The following is a 24,165-nucleotide window of genomic DNA, read 5'->3' on the forward strand; positions in this document are numbered from 1 at the left end:
GGGGCACTCAGGGACAGGGTTCAGTGCTGGAGGGGGCAGTGCTGGGTTAATGGCTGCACTTCATCTTAGAGGGCTTTTCCAACCTAAACAATTCTGTTACAGTGGGAAAATTAAAAAAAAAAACCCTTAAAGCAAAACTTCAGAAGGGTTTGATGCCTCCATAAGAGCTCTAGAAGGAACAAACACCCTCCCTAACTGACCTGCTAGCACCTCTAGAGATGAAGAATTAAAATTTTAAAGCTGGCTTGAATCATCCTCCTCCTTTCATCACAAAACACTGCTCATGGCACACATTCCTACAAATGTACAGAGCAACATTTTTCAGCTGAAACCTTATGCCAAGTCAGACCCAAGAGAAAAAGGGTTAAATACCTTTATACCAACCAGTGTAAAAATTAACATTTTATTTTTTCCAAATAATGAAAACCACTCACAAGTTAAGGTACAAAACATCAATCTATATTTAAGAGCATCCTAACAGACTGATGAAGACAGATGAGGGTTCAATACCCCACAAAGCAGACACAATGGGTTCAAGCATTGAGAAGGAGTGTACTGTTAACTAAAATGATATTAAAATGGTACTTCTGAGTGTTTACAGTTCCAAATATTTATGATGAGAGTAACTTGGCATTTAGATGGATGCTACAGCTCTACCAGGATTTCATCTAAATTGAATAATGGTGGTGGAGCATCACCTGTTACTGACTTATCTTGAACATTCAAGCCAGACCAAGGCACCAGGTGTTCCCAGTCCAAAATCTGCAGAACAGTTTCTACAAATGCAGGGTTCTGTCCAAAATGTTGAGCAGTTTGGTGATAGCAATACTTGCAATATTACCACTAAAACCAGGTGCAGACTGAAACACCAGAAATTGAGTGTTTTCTTATCCACATCAGCAAGTTCATGACATCAGGATCAGCCTGGAAAGCTAAACATGTTCTGACAAGGTTTTGGAGAAAGCTGGATTGGCCTGGAATTGTTATCCCTCCCATGCAAAGCAGGAGCCCTTGAGTTCAGGTATGAGCACAAACACAATGAAAGTAGAACACAAGTTCAGGCAGGCTTAGGAAGCATTTACAGAAGATTGAATGCTGAACAGCCCTTCCCTTATTTCATCAATTTTTTCTGCTCTTGAGGCTGCAGAAGTCTTTACTGCCTTAAGGAGAGATTCATGACACTTGTCCAATACAGCCTTCAAAATTAGGTGTATTTCCTGAAAAGAGAAAATAAAGGGGGGGAAAAAAATCCATCAGCAAAGTTAAATCTTGATCAAGCACCAATGTCAAGTGAGTGGTCTGGTGGACTCAAATGATTTCAAGAGTGTCTTATCCATGGCTTAAGGAGCAGCATTCAGCAGCATTAAATATTCACAACACAGAGGGGAGGCTGCTTAGAGGATCACTGCACTGACCACACTACAACAGGAACATAAGAAGATTTTGGGGGGTAAATAAAAAGTGCTCACCTTGGCTTTTGTTGCTTTTTCTTCAGCATCATCCTTCAGCTGCTCAATTTTGTCCTTTTTCTGTTTGATTTCCTTGCGAATGGCCATAACTTTGTCATACACAGCACCCCTCTTCTCCTGCACTTTGTTAAAATGCCTAAAGGGGACAGGAAAAAAAGTTAGTACTGAGCTCATTCCAGATGCAGCTGAAGCCCACCACAAGCAAACCTTGCATTTTATGAGCATAAAACCAGCAGCTTCCAGATGCAATGATATATAGAATTTACTTTCTTGGAAATTCATGTGATTTTTAAACTAGAACAACTTAGGTACAAGAAGTGAAGCTCATTCTTAGCAGGAGCCCATATGCACCTTCCCACCTCAAGGGAACAGTCAGGACATTTCTTTTCACCAGCAAAAACTCCTTTCTTCAATCAAGGTTACCTCCCTTCCCCTCTTGCTTATCAAAGCATTTAATTTTATCACTCAAGGGAAATACCTGATACATTAAAAACATAAATAGGAGCAACTTTTGATGAAAAGGAGCATAAGATTATGTTGCTTTCATTGCTAAATTAAAAGCTGCTTCTCACAGAATCATTTAAGTTGGAAAAGACCTCTGAGATCAACCTATGAACACCCCCTTGTCACTTTGACCATGGCACTTGGTCTTTCCTTGAACACCTCCAGAGGCAGTGACTCCACACCACCCTGGGCAGCCCATTCCAATTTCTGTCCAGAAATTCCTCCCAATGCCCAACCTATTTTCCTCCCAAATAATTTATTTTAGCTGATACAATACACTAAGTGCCATTCTGCACACAAACCTCAAGCCTGACTAAATCTTACTTGACTCTCCCATCCATGTGCAAGCAGCTCCCTTCCATCACAGCCAAGAATGTTCCATATTCCCTTTCCTCCCTATCTGTGTAGATGAAAATTGTTTAAAAATCAATTTTCTCCCTAAAAGCTCAGCACTAAGCTCACAGTGAAGCCAGGACCTTCCAGGGCTGCAGTTTGGTGCTGCCTTCAGCATATGGGAGGAAGGAAGAGGGGCTGAGAGGCTTTGATCAAATGACACTTTTCCTTTTGTTTTAGAAGCATCATGTCAGGATAATGCTCCTCTGAGATGCGAGCCCCATTTCCCCATGGGTCTCGAACATCTTTGATAATGAGCAAAAGTGGCAAGGGAAATTATGAAAAATTCATGAAAGGCAAATGGGGCTTTGTTGAAGTCTGATAAGTTGGAAAATTATCCCAATGTGACATTCTCTTTAAGAAGATAAAAGAATCAAGAATAAGCATTATAAATTAAATTAGTGCTCCAATAAAAGAATTGCTGTCAAGTCACATTGCAATTATTGATTTGAGACCCCAAATCCCTGCCTGCAGCATTCCTGGTCTTCATACAGAGCTGTCCCACACTGCTCATTTTCCCCTCAGTGCTAAGCTGTGTGTTTGTAGCAGACATAGACTTTGGCAGCACATAACAAAGACATAAAACAGCAGCAGGCAGAAACATCAACCCCTCCATACTCGAGCACGGTGCACTTGTGCTGCTCAATATCCTCACGCATCTTTTGGAGCTGGATCTCAGCTGTAGCAAGCTTCTCATGTTTTGCAGTCACCACTCTCTTCAGGGACATTTCATCTGTCTTGGCCTTTTTCAGCTCTACCTGAGAACTCTCAAGTTGGTCCTCCAGATTTCTGGCCTAGAGTACAGAAGTATAGAAATAAATGAAATAGAAAGACATTAAATGGGGACAGGAAATTATCAAGACAGCATACTCTGTAAATGTGCTAAGATTACAAGTAGCTGGCTGCTTTTTGAAGATTTGATTGCCAGCTCTTTCTCTGATTATAAATACATCCAAATGGACAAGGTCTCCTTGCTCAGGATGACTTTCAGAAGTGACTTTGACTTCTGCTCTAGCTTTTTGCCAAGCCTCATTTGAACACATGCTATACAAACACCCAAAAAGACTCCATAACATTTTTCAATTGCTCCTAACAACTGCATTCTCCCAAAACCTAGTGGCAAATAGCAAGGGACTGTATTGTGACAAACATTTCATCAGAGAATGTCTGGCTTAGCAATATTAATAAATTTAAAGGCACTTAAGACATGACTCTTCCCGATGTAACAATTTTTTATTCTTAGTTTCCACTCTCAAGGCAGAAGAAACTCCATTTCACTTTTCTTTTCCCATCATTTCCTACCAACAACCCCAAGACAGCTCCAACTATTTTAGGTCAGGTTTCTATGGCAACAAAGCCCTTGACTATTCAAAGTGGTCAATAGCTAGTGCATAGTACATTAGCTAGTGCCACCCAGCAAAGCAGCAGCAATGTTTTACTGACATTTTTAAGAAAGAACTTGGAAACTTCAAAATGTCATTCTTTACAGTGAAAAGGAAAGAGGGGAACATTGCTTAGACATCAAACTCGCCCCTAACAGGATATAATTTGGATAATACAGACCTCTGATGATACACTGGCCAGTCTCTCCACATTTTCTCCCTGTATTTCCATCTTCTTTTGGTACAACTGCAATTCCACTTGGCATGATGGCAGAACCTCAACTACATCTCTATAACCTTCATATTTCTCAGTAACTTCTTGCTTTAAAGAGAGAAAAAGACTATCAATAAACAGCTTTAGAGTTCTTTTATATAGAATTAAAGCATATTGAACTTTGGACCCTCCCCTTATTGTTTAAAGACTTAAGAAGTAATATTTAAGAGGTGGTGAAATGAGCTCTTCATAAAAAAATAAAAGAAAGGCATTTATTTGGAAGCACAGAAATAAAGGTGACATACAAGTGTTTTACACTGAATTAATCAGTAATCAGCTTTTTCCAAGAGCTTTCAGAAAAAAAAAAAAAAAAGTTGTGCAGTGAAGAAATTCTACACTGGTAAAACAAGAGTTATGTAAAGCTTCCTACCTGAAATTACAGCAATTGAGTTTACACCTTTGGAACAAAAATAACCATCAGAGGCAAAGTGCAAACCACTGAAGTGTGAGCAATCTCAAACCACAAAAATGAGTGGAGATTATAATTTAAAAAAGAATAAATAAATCTAGGTGGGAACTCAGTGTTCAGCATAGTAGTGAAGACAGCCATCGATTCCAGAAACAGTGAATAACAACAGAAGCATTATGAAACACATATTCTAAATACAAAGATATTTGGGAGCTGACAAAATATTGTCTCCTCTGGAGAGCAAACAGCCAAACAGATTCAAGAGTTCAACACCTGATTTTACAAGTGACTGCAATTGCTTTTCAAAGGGAAAAAAACAGCCCATCAAAAATACACCACCACCTGTACCACAAACCTTCAATTTTCTGAGGCTGTGATTTCATTTCAGACCAACCACTGTCCTGCTGGTGTTTTACCATCACTCAAGAAGCAGCTCTAGATGATGACAGTCCAGTAAAACATGCTTTTTCTAACAGAACACCTCCTTGTGTGGACAGAGGAAAAGCTCACCTTAGATCTCTTCAATTTCTTAATAGTCTCTTTCATCATCTCGTTGTAACTTTTCCGTTCTTCTGGACTCTCCACAATTTTGGATTTCAGCTGCTCTTGTTCTTCTTTCAAAGTAGCCAGAGACACTTTGCACTCATTCTAGTTAATGACACAAACACTTTCAATATTAGTAATTAGGTGAACAAAGAGGAATTGTGTAGCAAGGTTTGCCATGGTCTTATGACTAGACAGGTTCTTTGGTGTGTAGTCATTCCTCATTAGGAAGTTCTAAAACTAAATTTCTCTAACCAGCATTAACATTCCAAATCAAAGCAATCAACAGCCTATTTTGCTTCCCACATTTGCTTAAAGGGGTGCAGAAGAACAGCAGTTAACTGGTGTTTTCCACCAAGAGCCTGCCAGCTAATCCTAGAATGGTTTGGGTTGGAAAAGACCTCCAAGATCCTCTCATTCCAACCCCCTGCCATGGGCAGGGACACCTCACAGCCCCATCCAGCCTGGAATACTGCCACAAGCTCTCTCCCTCAGAACTCCTGACCTAGGGATACCGAGGCAGTGACTGCAGCATTCCAGAGCCAACTCTGTCACCCTGGGAGAAGAGCAACAAGTTCAAAACCTCCTGTTGTGCCTCATCAGCCCACTCTATGCATGCAAGGTAAACCCACAGCACCTCAGAAGTCCAGATTTCTAGTGACTTAATTCCAAGAATAATCTGATCCTAGAAAGAGATGATCTCTCAGTTGATCTGCAGCCAGCAGCACACAGAGGTGTACTTACCAGTTTTTGGGTTCTCTCAGCAATATCTGTCTTCTTTTGAGAAGTCACTTCTTGCAAAGCTGTCTGAAAAAAAAAGCACCAAGCTTTCAACAAGCATCTCTACAGCTGGTACCTGCCTTATCCTTCTATCATAGATCTGTCCACAGGAGAAATCCCCCATTTATGGGTCCTTTGGAATGCCATAACCAGCAGAAAAAAACCTGCAATCTGTAAGATTTCAAAGACAGGAAAGGAGAATATTGTCACCAAAACCACTGGAAGCACTAGGGAGGCAGCCAGCAGTGGGTAACTAAGAATAAGGATAAGAGATTGGCCATCCCTATTCTTATTGACCCTGGCAGCTATTATACTCCTACAATTTTCTTTGCCAGAGGCTCTCTTCTTCAGGGAAAAATATAATTTAACATAAAGTCCCAAATAATAGTCAAGCACAAGGTTAATAATGCTAATAACAGAAATATGACTTGACAAAACAAAAAAAAAATCCTGACCATAGATTATTATTTTCTTTCTCTCAAAGGAGCTAAAAAAGTTATTTATGAGACCTGAGAGGCAAGTTTCCACTGCTGAAAAGTTACCCCTGCAATGAACCCCATTCCTTCTGCCAGGCATTCCCTTGGGTGACCCTTCTTAGGCCTCATTTCTTGCCATGGCCCACCTCCAGTTCCAATTCTTGGAATTCAAATGGAAAACAAAGAGGAACATGCCTGTGTTCCTGTTTGGAAGTGTGATGTGCATCTCCCAAGACATTGCAGAAATGCATTTCAAAAAAAGACTCAACTATACTTTTGTATTCCCCAAGTCTGATTTAAAGCACGTTTCACATTCCTCACAGTGAAACAAAGAGGGCTCCAACAGCATTTTGCTAAAATGGCCATTGCTTTAAATCAAAAAAGTCCCTTTTATCCACTGAGTTGGAGGGAAGGGAATAAGATCAAGAGAAGTGAGGGGCCCACAGCAGGTTTTCAGAGAAACACAGAACAAGGCCCTACTTGTTTCCGCCGATAGTCCTGCCTCAGCAGCTGCTCCAGCTCCCGAATGCTCTCTGTGAGCTGCTTGATCTCTGCCTCATGTTCAACTGGGACTGTGCTGAGGGAAAAATAAAGATATTGGGCAGTTTCAGCATCGTTATAGTCCAGTCAGAGTACAGCAGATAAAACAATCACTGTCTCCACAGAGTTTACAGCCAGTAACTTCAGTAATCAGAGCAAGGCAGTCTCAAATGAATATATCTTATTTTCCTTTGCTTGTAAGATTTTGCAGTTGAAGCAAAATCTAAAGAGCTATTTTGGCAAGAAGTGGCACAAACATAGAGGACTAAGTTCAAAGATCATGTTAAGCAAAGCATGAAAGTACAACACTCCTATCAGTTTTAGGGGTGACTTTCATTTATAATATTTGCATATTACCTGTCATATAAATAGTTTATATTAGTGTAGACCTATCCCAGCTAGGGACCCCCCTGTGTAGCACACACCAAGAGCAGCTGTCAGAAAAAAAAAAACCACTTTGTTTTGAAAGCTCTCTTGGAAACCAGCCATTTCTTCATCCTATTATCCACAAGCAAAAACAAAACTTAATGGTGCAAAGACACAGGCAGTGGGGTTAAATGGCCTGAAAAACAGAGATTGTGGCAAACATGTCAAATAACTAAGGAAGACAACTTTACTCATGTATTAAGTTGAAGATGAGCTTCCTCCAGCTGTTGAAGGGATAAAGACACATCACTAAAAGCTAAGTAACAGCAAAAAGTTTCAGCCTAGTTCTCCACATACAAATACAGAATTCCCTCAATGCAACCATACATGGTAAAAGTTTTTGGTTTTTTTTTTCCTCTGCCAGCAGGGAATAAATCTCCTCAGCTCCCTCTCATCAGACTTGTGCTCAAGAGCCTTCCCAGCTTCACTGCCCTTTTGTGGACACACTCAATGTCCCTCTTGCAGTGAGGGGCCCAGAACTGGATGCAGCACTCAGGGAGTGTCACAGGGGGATGGACACTGTCTGGTCCTGCTGGCCACACTTGCTGATACAGGCCAGGTGCCGCTGGCCTCCTTGGCCACACTGCTGGATCTTGTTCAGCTGCTGTCAACCAGCACCCCCAGGTTCTCTCCTGCTGGGCCACATTCCAGCCCCTCTTCCCCAAGCCTGTAGCTTTGAACCAAGTTATTATGAGCCAAGAATGGGGCTTTGCACTCAGACTTGTTGTGCCCCACACAACTGGCCCACTGATCCAGCCTAAGCAGGAAAGGCAAGCAGTGCATTTCACAGGGCTTTACTCCACACACTCACTTCAGTTTCTCCAGCTTCAGTGCTGCCTCCCGATTCACAGCCTCCAGGTGTTGGTTTTTCTCCATAGCTAATTTCTGCAAGTTAAATATTTAATTTTAGAGAAGTGGGCTTTTATTAGAGCCTTGCTCATCGTTATTTCACATGAAATGCACCATCTCTCAACTAGTGAGACATTCAGAACAGAAGCCACCTACAACCCCACTTTTCTCAAAATGGTACAAGGTGTCAATCCTGCACTTACCAGGCTGAAGTATCCAATAATTTATTGTAAGGGAAAAAAAAAAAAAAAATATATATATATATATATATATATATACACACACATATATATACACACACACATATATATATACACACACATATATATACACATATATATACATATATACAAATATGAAAAATATATATTTTATATATACACACATATATACAAATATGAAATATATATTTTATATATATTATATATACACACATATACACATATATACATATATATACATATAAAATATATATTTTATATATATACACATATATACATATATAAAATATTATCTATATAGATTATATATATAAAATAATATATAATAATATACTTCAAATAATACATATAATAATATACATAATATAAATCATATATATGTATATATATATATGTAATATTTTCCCCCCAATATATTGGAGGAAAAACCCTTTCAGTAACACCCAAAGTAATAATCAGTACCTTCCTGAATTACTTGGCTACATTTAACATCCCAACATGTTACAAAAACCTCAAGTTAAAGCATAATCTTCATGCTCCTGGTTCTAGGTTAATATTAGTTACACTTTTATAGGTATCTGGGATAAATCAGCACCTAATCTTACATAGCTCTGTTGCAGCTCCAGGTAGGCCTCACGCCGGAATTCCCTGAAGTTCACAAAGTTGAGGATGCCACTCAAGAAGCGAACTGTCCTCTTGGTCTCTGAAAGAGGAATTGCAAGAGCTCACTGAGCTGGTTTCCAAAAGCATCGCAATTGCTTCCAAAAAGTTGGGCCAAGTGTAATTCAAGGAGACAGAAATTACAAAACACAGTCCAAATTAGTTCTTCCCCCACTCAGCTTGCAAAGATTTCAGACTACACAAAAACCAGCACCCAGCTGGTTACCAACACTTAGCAATTCTGTGTAATTTAACAAATGAATAGTGGCACCTGGGAGAAAAGGCTGTTAACACACAGCCTCCCATTCCAACAGAAGCCAGGGAGAAAGAGTGTCAATCTTGAGCTACAGCTCTGAAGAGAGAGCCTCTCTGTAGCTATCAGCCAAACTGAAGGCAGCAATTTGAACTGCAGGGACTTTCTGTCTTTATTCCAAGCAAACTTTCTGAAAGATGATTACAAAAGCTTTGAATGTCTTAGACAAGACGGATCCAGAAGTGAAAGATTTCTTCAGAGCAGCATTTTCCAAGTTGTCTGTGTTGTGGCAGAATCACAATTGGGTATTGAAAGGAGTGGAGCACAGGCATAAGAAATCCTAAAGCATTCCAGAGCTGTCAGGGTAATTTTCATCCCCATCTATTATTATACTGTATAAGTATGTCACAGCCCATCTCCAGACCAGCAGTTCAACAGATTCACAGCATTCAAAGCTGCCCTCAGTTACTGACCTGCACCAGCCCACATCAGGAACAAGAGCTGTCCACTAGAAGCAGCTTGTTTAAGGGTCAGAAGAGCAGCCAGAGGGACATTTCTCGACACTAGACACCCATTTGGCTATGCCCAAGGAGAAAAAGCACCTGGAATAGCAAGCAGCACCCAGGAAACCCAAGGATTACAAGGCACTTGCTTACTTGGGTTTAAAACATCAGCAATCTGGAAGTCACTGATCCGGCACATGGGCAGCAAGCGCTCCCTGCAAGGAGAACAAAACACAACCTCAGCTGAGAGACTGTGACTCAGCTTCTGTGACCATGGCTCTGTTCTTGTCCTGTTCCCATCTGCTGCAAAATAGATCTTGTCCTCTCGTCCCAGAGCATCTGCCCAGCAAGCACAAGGCAAGCATCTTCAACTTACATGTGAATATACAAATTGCAGACAGGTAGAAAGCCTTCATGGATCTGTGGGTACATTATGTCAACGTTGAGTGGCATCTAAAGAGTAAAAAGAGTAAAAAGAGTCAGTGCATAAGTAGAGAATACTTAAAACAAAAATTATGCAGCATTTTCCACAGCATAAAATAATTAAAAACACTGATGATGATCTTCCCATCCACAGGGAAAACATATTAAAGGCTGAAAAATGTCAACAAAGTAAATAGCACACTATTTTAAGGGTCAACTTTGGCTGGAAAAGCATAAAAATACAATAATAAGTAAAGCAGCAACATTACAAACTCTGGAATTGAATCTAAACTCTGTTTCATTTTGTTCATAACTTATGCAGCACAATATTATACAGCTACCAGCAAGCAGCTCCTTCTTTAAACACCCCAAAACTGACACACTCAGCTGCTTCATTGGGAAGTCAGGAGGAGAATGTAGTGGCACACTGTCCCCTTTCTCTGACATTTTAAACCTCACAGCACAGCATGGCAGCTGCTGGCACTGCCTGGGAAGAACAGAGCTACCTTGTGCACATAATACTCTTCCCTTTCAGTTTATCCAGAAAAGCCATGAGACAAAACCATTTATTCTCACTTTTGAGGATCAGTTCTTGACTACCAGAGACAGTAAGTAAATTAACTGTGAGTTAATTTAGGTATCAGCCTCTCCTCACTTTTCTCTCAATTAATGGAGGAGTGGAGATGATCAAATACAAAAAACATTTACATTCTTTCCAGACCAGTCCAGCCTCCTCTAGCAGGAGCCCAGTATAGATTTTTAAGGGATGGTGTCCCTCCAAAAGCTTGCCCACTCCCTCCTAGACCTTACAAACATTTCTGGCACCCTGAGCATCCCAAAGAACAGGTAAGGCCAGTATTTTTGTCCTTTCACATCCCACCACCCCTGCCACAGGCAGCCCTACCATGTAGGCATGCTCCAGTCGGATCCCACACACTTTCTGCAGGATTCTCAGGTAAATCAGGTGTAAAACTTCAAGCTGCAGGAAGAGAGGACATGAATCAATCAGGATTCCATATGTTTGTTTACTCAAGGCTCCCAGGCCAGGCCATGAAAGCATTCAGCTTTTAACACATGAAGGCTGAATTCACGACAACCAAGTTTCACTTCCAACATTTTTTCAGTTCAAGCATTATTTGTTGATAATTCAGTTTCAAGGGGCAGCAGTCAGCTTGGGCAATTACAGCCCTGACTGTGTGTGTCTGGCATTGGTTTTCATTACACTGCTGCTTGCTGAACAGTTTCCAAACCAAACAATGCCAAATAACCTAAAAAAGGTCACAGAAATGACAACCCTGAAGCAACAAGTGCCCTTCATTAGATTATTAAAATTAAGATGAAAAAAAATCACTTACAAGCCATACGATTTTTCATTTATAGCACTTATCTATGATCAATTTTGCTTCTTAAAAACCATCTAAACCAGCAGGGCCAGACCCCCCTCACCGCAGGCTCAAAAACAAGCAACAGCACCAGGAATCACTCAGAGGCACCAACTCCGCTTTAAAGCCACTTTTCTTCACTCACTAACACTAAATGCTCAGAGCGAATGAAAGGGGGTGAAGCAGGGAGGGGTTTAAAAGCACTAAATGGATCCGGCAAGGTGTTGGAACTATTTTGACCCAGTTCCCACGGAACCGGGGAAGACAGGCCATGTGCTGCTTAAACCTGAAGTTAAAGCACAACCTTCATGCTCCGAGTTCTAGATTAATATCACTTATACTTTTACAGGCATCTGGAATAAAACAGCACCTAATCTTACATAGCTCTGTTGTAGTTCCAAGTAGACCTCACGCCGGAATTCCCCGAAGTTCACAAAGTTGACACCACGGCGCTTCCCGGCGAGGCCCGAGGAGAGCCCCGAGACCACTCCGAGCCCACCCCCAGCCCGTTCCACCCAACCCCGCGGTCACTCGGGCGGGCCCAGCGCGTCCGTCCCATACGGGAGCCGGCGTGGCCCGGAGCCGCCCCGCGCCCCCCTCACGCACCCTGGGGTTGCCGAACACGTCGCCCTTGACCAGGTTGCGGGCCTCGGCGCCCTCCAGGATGTGCGAGCGGAGGTAGCTGATGATGTCGTCGGGGCTGTAGCGGGGGAAGGTCATGGTCTCCATGGCGGCGGTGGCGGTGGGGATACAGCGGCAGAGACGCGGCGGCGGCACTGCTGCGCGCCTGCTGCTTGAATCCTCCGCGCCCCACCCCCACCTCCTCGCTGACCTATCAGAGATCGCATCGTCACTGGGAGGCGGGGCTCAGCGACTTCCCGCCCTGTCTTGGCCTATCAGCGGCCGCGGTCTCGTGGTGGGCGTGGTTTGTCAGGCCCCGCCCCGGCGCGGCCGTTGGCCGTGAGGGGAAGGGCGGGGTGAGGCGGCTGCGTCTCTCCGGAGCTGTCAGGCGGGGCTGGCAGCGCTTCTAGAGGAGTCATAAAATCCCTAGAAGGAACGTTAAAGTTCACCTAGTTTTCCGTCTGATATGAGCAGGGACACTTTCCACTATCCCAGGTTGCTCCAAGCCCTGTCCAACCTGGCCTTGGGCACTTCCAGGGATGGGGCAGCCACAGCGTCTCTGGGCACCCTATGCCTCATCACCTTCCCAGGGGAGAATTTCTCCCTAATATCCACTCCAAACCTGACCTCTTTCATTCCCCCTTGTTCTTTCATTACCTGCCCATGTAATGAGTCACTCTTCCTCCTTTCCAAAAACCCTTTAGGTAAGGTCCCCATAATCCTCTCCAGGCTGCGCAGCCCCAGCTTAGCCTGTCCCCACATCAGAGTTGCTCCAGCCCTCTGAGCATCTTCATGGCCCCTCCGGACCCGCTCCAACATCTCCACATCTTGTGCTGAGATCCCCAGACCTGGACCCGCTACTCCACATGGGATAAAACCTCCTGGCTCCTGGAAGGAGACAATGCCAGCCCAGCATTGCACAGGACTCTTGCCTAACCAGTCCCACCCCTTGCAGTGTGACACTGTGAAAAACGCCAATTTTTTTTTTTAATTTTAAAAGTTTTTAAAATTTTAAAAGTTTAATTGTAATAAAATTGTTCTGAAAATAACAATATAATTAGAGTAATAATAATTTGGACAATTTGGATTAGGACAATATGAGACAATAGAAATAAAGAGTTACAGACCTTCCGGGTACCTCTTTCTGGGCAAAATAAGCCCGAAAAAGGACCCATGTTAACAGAGGATTAACTCTTAAAAGCAATAATCTGTTACATATTCATACACCTCATCCATGATGCATAAATTCCATTCAAACACAGGATTCTGTCTGGTCAGTGTCAGCTTCTCCCTCTCAATCCTGATGGTGTCTTCAAGACTGAGCAAGGCAGGAAGAAGTTCGTTTCTACTGATAATGGGGCAATAAATTCTCTTTCTCTGAAAGATTCAGGTGTCCTGTGGCTGCTGCCTCGCTGCGAGTCCTTTCTTTAGGAAAAAAGTATCTTACATAGCATAGTTTCTATTTTAACATTTTGTTATATCATAAAACTATATTTAACACACCACTTAAGAAAATTAATACAGCATAACTTTCTAACATAACTTTCATAACATAATATAATATTCATTTTAATATTTGCAAAAAGCCAATCATAAAAGACGCATTTTTCACAACATTTCTGATAAAGTTTGGGCTGTTCACGCTCTCCCTACAAAGTTCTGATGCTCCCACACCATGCACAGCTTCCCACACCTCCACCCAGCTGGAAGCAGGCCACCAAGGTCACAGCAGTGTCCCTGAAAACAGGCAGCTTCTGCAAGCCACTGACACCACGGAGGTGTCACCTGGCACCGAGTGTGAGACAGAGACGCTCCAGCCACTGTTCCACACTTGCCCGTGTAAAAGCCAGGCTCGGTTTCCAGCCGGGCACTCTGCCAAGGGCTCAGGTGAGCCACAGAGCTGGACACCTCCTTGGCATGGCTGGGAGGGCAGTGCAGCTGCCATAGGACTGCTTGCAGTCCATGAAGGGCTAAGCGGCCTGGAAGGTCTCTAACCATGTCCCCTTCAGGTAGCCCACGGTCCCTGAGCCTCGTGCTCCTTCTGGGCATGGCATCCCAGGGGATCAGCTGTCCGAGCAGGTGTAGCTGTCAGTACCTGGAGGTGAACTGCACCGGGCAGCAGCTGCAGGAGTTCCCTGTGGACATCCCTCTGGACACCAGGCAGCTGATTCTGGCAGCAAACAACTTCTCGTACCTGCCGCCAGTGGAACTGAGCTTCCTGGCTGATTTGGTCTATCTGGACTGCAGAAAGAACCTCTTGGGGGATGACCTGGATTTCACTTTCATTGGCGTGGCCAGGCTCGTCTATCTGGACCTCAGCTTCAACAACCTCTCCCAGGTCACTTTCAGCACCTTCTCCCACCTCCTCAGCCTGGTGGTACTGAAGATCTCAGACAATCCCAACCTTGTGGCCATTGAGAAAGATGCTTTTGCCAACAACACCTGGCTGAGGCACCTGGATGTGAGCCGGACAGGCTTGACCTTCCTGGACACCAGCACCGTCCGGGACCTGCCCAACCTGAGGCTTCTGGGGCTCAGTGACAACCTGTGGCACTGCAACTGTTCCTTTTTGGATTTCATCACCTGGATGATAGAGAGCGATGTGCATTTTCCAGGTGAGGGCTGTGTGAGCACAGATGTGTGTGGAACAGAGAGAGCCCTCTGTTCTCCTTCCCAAAAGTTCAGTTCACGGGGCTGTGCCACTGCATGCCATTTTCTGCTGTCACACAAACCAGGGATGGCGCAGCTGGGTTACACACATGACAAATCCCTCTTGTTCACATCCTCAGCCAGGGAGGTGTGGTGTGCAGCTGGGACACTGGTGCTTCCCTAAAACACCTGGATCCAGCCTCAGGTGTTCCTGGGGGCACAGCACCCCATGGCTGCAGCACCAAGAACGAGGAGCCCCACACAGCTCCAGGGAGATGTGCACTGGGAAAATCATTGCTGTGAATTTCCTGCCTTGTCTCCACCCCAAAGTCAGCTGTTGCTCTTCATATTGAGAGATTCTATAACTGGGCCTTGGAGAGGCTGAGGCAGGGCAATCACCAGTTCCCTTTCCCATAAAAACACTGGTCCCAAGGGTGATGTTTTGCTTTGCAGCTGCAGCACATGGACTTAGCTTTTCCATTCTGGAAAGAGACACAGCACAGCACACATGAACAAGAAAAGCTTTGGTTTCAGTAGTGCAGGGCACAATGATGAGAGAGAGATGCAAGAGAGAAATTGGTTGAGAAAGTCTGTCCACTGAATAAGAGAAGGCTACAAAAGAGCACAAGGGGAAAAAAGGGAAGGGCAGCTGGAAGCTGATGTTAGGACAGAACTGAATTAAAGATGTCTCAGGGTCTTTATTAGGTGTAGTAAGCTTCTTATAGACAATAAAGGGTTTCTTTTTCCACATACAGGGAATTATGGGACAGTGGAATAAAGTACAGCTCTCAGCAGTGAGATTGCAGATAACCCACTGAACCCTGCAACAGGAGAATAAAGCTCATTGCAGGCTGTTGGGGAGGGGAGGAGTAGGAAATGCAGCCTTAAACTGAGGGTTGTTCCAGGCCAAAGGGATACTGGGACAGAGCTCTGGAATCTGCTGCAAGCAGACCCCAGCCTGGCCTTTAGCAAGGTTCCTGACCTTCAGAAATATCTGTGCAACAGAATTTTGACACAAAGCTGCCCAAGTTTGGATGGATTTGGGTGACAGAGATAAAAGCTCTTCATTTTTACTCAGGGCCAATATCAAGATCAACATGAACAACATCACTCAGCCATATACAATAGAGTGTAATGCAATAAAAATTCCCCTCCACCACTCTCCCATTCCATCCCATGCATGGAGCAGTGCTCCCTTTCCCTCAGGCTCTTCCATCCTGTCCATCCAGGATGTCCCCACCACAGCGACCGTGTCTGTGGGGCTCAAAACCTGCAGAGGATGGCTGGGGGCACACCCTGCACCACATTGATCCTTCACTAACTTGAAAGGGAGCAGGCAGCATCTGTTTTATCACTGCAGATATTGCAATATGACAGGGTATGGCTGTTATTTCAGTGGAACTGAATCATTGATGAGTTGCCTCACAGAGCAGGTAAGGCTGTGCCTGACTGCAAACCACCCTCCTTGTCAAACCCACAGCAGCCTCATTATTCCAGCATAATTTAGGCTGTATCACTTCAGAAGGTGTTTGAGATTTAAAAAAAAAACAGCAAAAACAGGTGCTCTTATGTGAAGATGAAAGTGCTCAATCAGCAGAGATGAGGAGGGCAGGGACAGCAGTTTGCCACAGTGGCATAATCCAGTGGGCAATATAATCCTATGGAGCCAACACTGCAAAAAATATTCTGGCAACCTGGGAATTGTGCTTTGGCAAGGGTTTAGCACAGGTTTGGTATGAGTTTGGCTGTCAGATTTTACCCAAGCCATGGGGGGAGGAGGGCATGAAGTCTGCAGCTATTTTTCAGGCCTTTAGCAAGCCTCCCATAATTTTTCTACCAGCACTCCTATTCATTAAATGATGATAGAGGCTAGAGAGTCCTGCTTCTGCTCATGTCTCTGCAGATGCTGACAACATCACCTGCTACACCCCAGCAGGGCTGCGTGCCCTGAGGATGCCAGCAGCAGAGGCACAGCTCCACTTCAGCTGCCTGACCCAGCTGCACAAGCAGGATTATGTCTTTCTGGGCCTCGTTGGCTTCTGCATATTCCTTGCTGGCACCATGGCAGCCTGGCTGGCCGGTGTCTGTGCTGTCATCTACGAGGCCCATGCCTCAAAGGGGGAGGAAGAGGAGGAGGAGGAAGAGGAAGACACAGCCACTTAGAATCAGCCCTTCTGAGCTCCCATTGTGGGAACTAAAGGCAGGACCTTCCTGCCTGATTTCCCATGTTGTCCCACCCTGGATTTTTTTTGTTGGTGGTGGTTTTTGGGGTTGGTTTTATTTTTTTGGGTTTTTTTTTTTTTGGTAAGTGAAATAAAACTGCAAGAGAAGGAAGTATCTGTGCTCCAGTTTCACTTGCTGTGCTCCGGTTTCACTTGCTGTTCTTTACCCAGTCTTCTACCACTGGGACTCAGGATATTGGCAAAATATTCATTTTGGGGAGGTGTGAGAGGTGTGCACAGTGCCAGGCATTTCCACCTCCAACCTACCTTGGGACCACAGAACAGTAGGGACATAAGGACTGGCTTGAAAAGGTACTGAAATATGGGAGAGGTCCTGGCACTGTGCTGTAGCCAAGGAGGTCACCAGGCCCTTCCTGGCCAAAAATCCCAGCAGGGCTTACAGGGATCAGCCTACACAGCTGGAGCCCCAGGGAATTACTGGATTGTTAGAGCCCCAGGAAATCCAAGAACTTCCAGCTTTGGAAAGGCAAAGAGATTAAAACCAGGACTTTTAGGAGCCCAGAGGATCCCACTGGTTCTTCCTTTCTTTCCCATTATACTGGAGACAGCAAAAGAACCCTCTGTGCTCCTGCAGTGCAGCCAGACCGCCTGTGCCTCCACCGTTGTATGAACTGGAAAGTCCAGCTCTGTTTTTGTGTCACACAGTCCTCAAACTGGAATGTTTTATAAAGTAAAAATATTGCTTACACACTCTCCAAATATTCTTGGAAAGGGGTTGTGTGTCCATACCAAAGTGTCAGAGTTACATCCACAGGGAGATCCAAGATCCTCGTTACCACCAGCGCTGGGAATTGCCAAGGGAAGTATCTGCTTACATGACTGTGAAAAATGTCAATCACTTGGTTTTAAAATTTTAAACGTTTAATGGTAATAAAATTGTTATAAAAATAGCTATATAATTAGAGTAATAATAATTTTGACAATTTGGATTAGGACAATATGAGACAATAGAAACAAAGAGTTACAGACAGTCCGGGTACCTCTTTCTGGGCAAAATAAGCCCGAAAAAGGACCCACGTTAGCAGAGGATTAACCCTTAAAAGCAACAGCCTGTTGCATATTCATACACCTCATACATGATGTATAAATTCCATTCAAACACAGGATTCTGTCTGGTCAGTGTCAGCTTCTTCCTCTCAATCCTGATGGTGTCTTCATGACTGATCGAGGCAGGAAGAAGTTTGTTTCTTCTGATAAGGGAGCAGTAAATTCTCTTTCTCTGAAAGATTCAGGTGTCCTGTGGCTGCTATCTCGCTGTGAATCCTTTCTTTAAAAAAATATCTTACATAGCATAGTTTCTATTTTAACATTTTGTTATAACCTAAAACTATATTTAACACACTACTTAAGCAAATTAATTCAGCATAACTTTCTAACAGAACACATATAATATTCATTTTAATATTTGCGAAAAACCAATCGTAAAATACGCATTTTTCACGATGACCCAGCACAGCAACTCCACGTGTGAAACACACTGCAGGGTCTGCTGAGCTAACAGGGCAAACCAGGAGATTTCAGCAAGCACGGTGTGAATTACCAAGCTCAGAGCCATTAAACTGTAAACGGCGCATGGGTAAAATGGCAGGAAGGGTATGGGGGACAGGCTGAGGACACAGCGAACCCCTCAGCGATCCCCACCCCCTCAGCCCTCGCAGCACGAGGCCGAGCGCGCCGGGCCGAGCGCGGGCCCCGCCTGCGGGCGCTGCTGCTGAGGGGACGGGCCCGGCACCGCCCCCGCCCCGGCTCCCTCCGCATCCCGGCTCCGTCCCGCCGCTGCTCCGCGCCGCGCCGAGGGTGAGTGCGGGCCGGGGGGCAGGGGGTGCGCCTAGGGGCAGCTTATCCTCGGGGAAAACGCCCTGGACGCCTCCCAGCCGGGGGAGGCTGCGGGAGAAGGGAGCAGCGGGACGAGCAGGCCGAGCAGGGCTCGGCCCGGCCCCCTTTTGTCGCTCTGCCGGCTCGAAGGGCTGAGTTTACGCCGGCTAATCCAGTCCGAATCCACGCGTGGGGCTGTTCGAGGAGCCTTAAGGCGCTTTGCTGACTCACAGCAGCTGCAGTGTTGTGGCAGAGTTGGGAAGGACCCTTTTTCCCCCGCCGCTCTGTGCCCTGTCATGCTCCAAAATCTCGTGTCTGTGGCATAGCAGGGTAAAAAGGGAGAAATTGAGTTTTGTGCACCGTGACAGCAAAGGCCTTGCGGCTGCGGGCAAAAGTTGCTGAAACGCTCCGGGCACCACAATCCGGAAAGGACCATGGGAGTCCTGGTGACTTTGAAGTGATTTATATGGCACTAAATTACGAGAGCAAAGGCTTGAGGCGCGCTCCGATATCAGTCGTGTAAAAGTAGGAGTTTTATGACACACCCGGTTTAATGCTTTGCCGTGCTCTTTGCTCCCAAGATAAACCCCCGGATTATAACTTCGTGCTGGAAGGCAAAATGCCCGGTTCTCCAACAACCCTGTAATTTGAAGGGGAAAATGTGACCACCAACCTGCTCTACGTGTTCTATTTTCAGTGTATCACCTGTCAGGTACTAACCTCAATTACAGGTGCATGCAGCTGGGTTTTCTTCATTACTTCAGGGTTTTAATATTCTTACTGATAATTGTTTACCTCACTTCCTGTGGACAGAGCCAGCTCTTGTCTTCACCTTGCTCCATCGATGATAATCCTTTGCAAATGAGAAATAAAACCCTCTAGTCCCCAAAAATCCCTTGGGGGGGGTGCAAGAGGAAGACTTTGCAGCAGTTCCCTGAGGTGGCCTGTTTTTCCCCACACTGACAGATTGTGCTGGTGGGTCAGTGCAGGGAGGCACCAAAACCTCACTACATCGTGGAGGCACCATCTGGAGACAGGCACCAACTGGGGTTTGGTTGGGAGAATTATCTCCGTGCTGTGGGGAGGTCTCTGCTGTCTTTTGCTGGGCTGTGTCATGCAGCACCCTCCAGGCTCACCCAGACAGGCATCTGAGGTTTGGGGTTGTGCAAGATGGTTGTGGGGAAGGGCCCTTGTGCTCTCTGGCAGCAGGGAGGGAGCTGGAGTGCTCTGTGTGGAGCAGAGCAGGCTTGTGGGGGCTGCTGAGCAGGAAAGAGTGAAAATGTGGAATGTAGGGCAGCATGGCAGAGGCTGCAGGGTGCACCTTCTGCCCCATGCTTCTGTCTCAGGCCTGCATGAGGGAGCACAGAACCATTAAACAAAAGCCACACAGGCCCTGGTGTCCCCTGGCTGCTGGGGCAGATGTCTGTAAATGCCAGTAGCTGTGTGTTGTTGGAGCTGTTCACCAGTTTGTGACTCTGAGAGGCTTCCTGGGAGCTGCAGGGCTGAGCATCAGTCATCTGGCCAGTGGCTCTACCCAGATGGGTTCAGTTATCATTGCTGAAGTGCTGGGTTTTATTAGTATTTTATATGAGGATGACCTCATATAAATATAATATAAATATAATTAATCATTGATGTAGCCCAGCTCCTTCCAGCTCACGGGATTTCTGAGCCAGGTTCTGTTCTAACTCCCAACTTACCTTTTACTCCCAGAACTCGCCCAGTTTCCTGTTGAATTTATGCGAAGTGCCTGCACTCACAATGTCCCTTGGCAAGGAGTTCCACAGGTGTGGTTCCCAGTGCATGAAGAAACATCTCTCTTTAGGGAATAGGTTGGAAATAAACTGACTTCATGTGGTGGCCCTAGCTCTGGGGCTGCAAAGGCCTATGAGTTTCTGCCCAGGCTGCACTAAGGTTCTCCAGACACCATTTCCCACCAATGCTTAGGTGATTTTAAGCCTTGCTTGACAGGAACTATGCAGACAATTCCTGATTTGTGCAGGTACAGAAAGGTACAAAAGGTATAAATTCCTTCAGCCAGTTCCCTGTGCTGGTAGCCCTTGGAGTCCAAGTCCAAGCAACTCTTCCATGCACTTATTTCACATGGTGCCACTTCCCCAAGCATTCACAGGCTCCCTTTCTCTGGCAGCACCACGATGGCTGTTCTCTCCAAGGAGTATGGCTACGTCATTCTGACTGGGGCTGCCAGCTTTGTCATGGTCACACACCTCGCCATCAACGTGAGCAATGCCCGCAAGAGGTACCGTGTGGAGGTGAGTGCTCAGGCATGGCAAGCTTGCTGCCACCTTGATCAGTTTGGGGTGACTTGCTGACAGCTCTTGCCCCACCACACAGGTGTAGAAGGGATGGAGCTGCTGAGGGCTCTCCAGAAAGCATAGCACAGCTTGGGATTTGGGGCATCAAGCTGAAAGAGCTTGGCAGCACTGATGGGCAAGAAACTGCTCAGCCCTTTTTCCCTGCAAATAAGACTTGATGCAGCACTGGGGGGAAAGGGGTTGTAGTGGCACAAAAGTGACAGGAAGGTTTCTCAAACCTGGGGGGAGCATGTGAGCGCTGTCACAAATCTTTCAAGTGACCTTCCCTCAGCATCTGTTGGGGAGCCATTATGGCAGGCAGAGCTGTGGGCTGGGTGGGGACAGCTGTGAGTCAGGGCCATGGCATGCAGTGGCTGCTGTGCCACTTGGCTTCAGCACAAACCACTGCTCCTTTGCTCTTTCACCACCTCACTCATGGAAGTGACGAGCAGGGTGAGCACGAGGGCAGCTTCAGCTGCCTGTTGGGCTGATCCCATTCCTGCTGCATCAAGTCAGGATTGGAGCAAGTGGAGCCAGTGTGTGTGGTGCACAGAGGGCTGGATTTGAGGCCTGGGGAAGCCTCTGCAGGCAGGCAGCAGCTCCAGGAAGGCAGTGGTGCACAGAGGGCTGGATTTGAGGCCTGGGGAAGCCTCTCCAGGAAGGCAGTGGTGCACAGAGGGCTGGATTTGAGGCCTGGGGAAGCCTCTCCAGGAAGGCAGTGGTGCACAGAGGGCTGCATTTGAGGCCTGGGGAAGCCTCTCCAGGAAGGCAGTGGTGCACAGAGGGCTGCATTTGAGGCCTCTGCAGGCAGGCAGCAGCTCCAGGAAGGCAGTGACCTTGAACAGAGCTTTTGTGGGCCCCAGGGCAGGCACAGGCTCTGAGCTGCCATTGCAGGCTGGTGTTGCAAGCACCCAGGCAGCTCTGGGCTCCTGGGGAGAGGAGCTGCAGGCCTCCCTTGCTGATGCTTTGGTGCTGGTTTATTGTTTGGCAGTACCCAACCATGTACAGCACGGACCCTGAAAACGGGCAGATGTTCAACTGCATCCAGCGTGCGCACCAGAACACGTGAGTGACACCTTTCAACAGGGGCTTGGGAACACACAGGGCTGGGGGTAGGGCCCAGAGCCCCAGAGGTGCTGCTGCCTCTGCTTTGATCCAGGCTCAGCCTGCAGAGCTTAGCAGGAAGGCTGTGCTGGCTCCTTTCCGTGCATTAAACTGTGGGATGGTGCCGTGAAGCTGTCTCCTCTTCCCCAGTTCCCACCAGTTTGCTTCCATGGGTAGATGTTAAGATGTGAGGAATTTTGTTTCCAGAAGGTTCTGATTTGTTGTGCTGCCCAGGTCTCCCTGGGGAGAGGCCCAAGTCCACCCAGCTCCTATGGACAGGTTGCAGCAGCACATCAGAGGGGTGCTGGGAAGCACAACTCCTGGGGAATGTTTAGAGTGGCTCAGAGAACAAAATGGAAAGGGTGGGTGGGTGTCCTGGGAGAGAGGCACAGGCTGGGAGGAGCCCCTAAAACTGTGTGTGCTCAGATCTCTTCTTTCCTCAGCCACAGCACTGAGCACAGAGACTCGTGATGAGCCCGAAATGCCCTTGGCAGGGAATGTTTGCAGTTTCTGCCCTTCTGGAGTTTTGTCTTTGTAAGCAACCTGAGCACAAACACAACCTCCTCACTTTTATTTTCAGATTGGAAAGTTACCCTGCCTTCCTGTTCTTTTTAGGCACTGGTGGAGTCTACCACCCGGTAAGTGATGCAGGACTCTGCTCTGGCTCCCTGACCTGGGCAAGGTGGGGGGCAGGAGGCCAGGACAGCCCCTTCAGTAGCCACATCACACTTAACAGCAGTGCCCCTTCTTAAAATTTAGTTGTAGAAGGCCTTCTGCAGGAGAATCACAAGTAATAAACTCATTACTGCTGTTTGAGCTGTTAGAGCCCTTCCCCTAAAGGTGCCTTGTTAGACAAAGCAAAGCATTTGCAGCCTCCGGTCACTGAGTGGGAAGAATCCCTTCAGCCCAGTTTTTCCAAGCCCTGCCAAAAGAAGTCAACAAAAGCCTGGGTTATTTTTAACTGAGAGATGCAGACATCTTGGGAGGAGACAGGCACATGGGAGAGGCCAAATCCAGTAGCTGTGTCTTTGCCATCAAAAGACAAATTAGATCTTTCCTGAAGACAGACTTCTTTTCCAAGAGGGAAGGATGCAGCGTAGGCACATCTGGCAAATGGGAGCCACACTGGAGTGAGCTCTAAATGAAGAGTCAAGGTGGAAGTTTGGAACACCTGCTGGAGGCAGTGGAGCAGGGCTTGGAGCAGCAGCTGCCTCCACCATCCTGCTCCTTGCTGTGGCTCACTAAAGTGGCCAGGGGTGACATGAGATTGAGCACCTGGTTGCCTGCACAACTTTGCTCAAGCCTCCAAAGCCTTTTAATGCTTCTCCTTTCTCTGCAGAGAGTGGCCACAGGGCTTGGCATGACCTGGATCCTTGGGAGGCTCATCTATGCCTATGGCTACTACACGGGAGGTAGGACTGTGCCCTGCAGCACACACTTTGACACTCAGGTCTCCTACAGTGACCTCAGGAGTTTGCCCCCAGCCAGGTGTGGAGGAAAGGGTGCAGATCTACAGGCTGCCAACACTGCAGCATGCTCTTCCTGCTCTTGGGAAGAGCTCTCCTCCAGCAGCAATGCCTACCCTAAGAGGCCTGAGCTGTTTTGCCCTGGGGATTTCCCTTTAGTTCCTGCTCCCTCTTCAGTCTCCAGGCTGGGCTAGTCTTTCAGTGAACTGACAAATTCTGATTTTTTTTCCAGAACCCAAAAACCGAAGGAGAGGGGCCTTTGCTTCCGTGGCACTCCTTGGGCTGGTGGGCACAGCTGTCTATGCAGCCTACGAGCAGCTGGGCTGCCAGCTCATCTGCAGAGGCTAAAGGGACTTTTCTTCTGTTTTCTTTTACAACACTTGGCTTCCTGCGGTTTTTTTTCCTTTTCTTTCTCAATAAAAGGAAGTTGTCCATTCTGTATTTTCATTCTAAAGTTACAGAGGG

General features: G+C 46.2%; 3 protein-coding genes across 4 annotated transcripts; 2 read left to right on the top strand and 1 right to left on the bottom strand.

Annotated features, from left to right (window-relative positions):
• Window positions 1-389: 389 nt before the first annotated feature.
• Window positions 390-12,250, bottom strand: NUF2 (NUF2 component of NDC80 kinetochore complex). The gene is made up of 13 exons (XM_054638498.2): window positions 12,094-12,250; window positions 11,010-11,084; window positions 10,059-10,135; window positions 9,836-9,897; window positions 8,872-8,969; window positions 8,008-8,081; window positions 6,711-6,807; window positions 5,719-5,781; window positions 4,942-5,079; window positions 3,930-4,070; window positions 2,985-3,160; window positions 1,470-1,605; window positions 390-1,217 (listed from the first exon to the last, which is right to left on the bottom strand). The coding sequence occupies exons 1-13, from the start codon at window positions 12,214-12,216 to the stop codon at window positions 1,068-1,070; spliced, it is 1,410 nt and encodes a 469-aa protein (XP_054494473.1). The 5' UTR covers window positions 12,217-12,250; the 3' UTR covers window positions 390-1,067.
• A 1,675-nt stretch (window positions 12,251-13,925) lies between these two features.
• On the top strand, window positions 13,926-16,920 carry LRRC52 (leucine rich repeat containing 52). The gene is made up of 2 exons (XM_054638735.2): window positions 13,926-14,723; window positions 16,661-16,920. The coding sequence occupies exons 1-2, from the start codon at window positions 14,105-14,107 to the stop codon at window positions 16,918-16,920; spliced, it is 879 nt and encodes a 292-aa protein (XP_054494710.2). The 5' UTR covers window positions 13,926-14,104.
• Window positions 16,921-18,556: 1,636 nt separating this feature from the next.
• Window positions 18,557-24,147, top strand: MGST3 (microsomal glutathione S-transferase 3). 2 transcript variants are annotated; one of them, XM_054638485.2, is made up of 6 exons: window positions 18,557-18,797; window positions 20,965-21,088; window positions 22,122-22,195; window positions 22,815-22,872; window positions 23,574-23,646; window positions 23,933-24,147. In XM_054638485.2, the coding sequence occupies exons 2-6, from the start codon at window positions 20,972-20,974 to the stop codon at window positions 24,046-24,048; spliced, it is 438 nt and encodes a 145-aa protein (XP_054494460.1). In that variant the 5' UTR covers window positions 18,557-18,797; window positions 20,965-20,971; the 3' UTR covers window positions 24,049-24,147. The 2 variants fall into 2 exon arrangements, with proteins under 2 accessions (XP_054494460.1, XP_077038064.1); XM_077181949.1 differs by lacking the exon at window positions 18,557-18,797 and adding an exon at window positions 19,369-19,527.
• The last annotated feature ends 18 nt before the right edge of the window (window positions 24,148-24,165 follow it).

Source organism: Agelaius phoeniceus, chromosome 8 (genome assembly GCF_051311805.1).
Source record: "Agelaius phoeniceus isolate bAgePho1 chromosome 8, bAgePho1.hap1, whole genome shotgun sequence".
Classification (NCBI taxonomy): Eukaryota; Metazoa; Chordata; class Aves; order Passeriformes; family Icteridae; genus Agelaius; species Agelaius phoeniceus.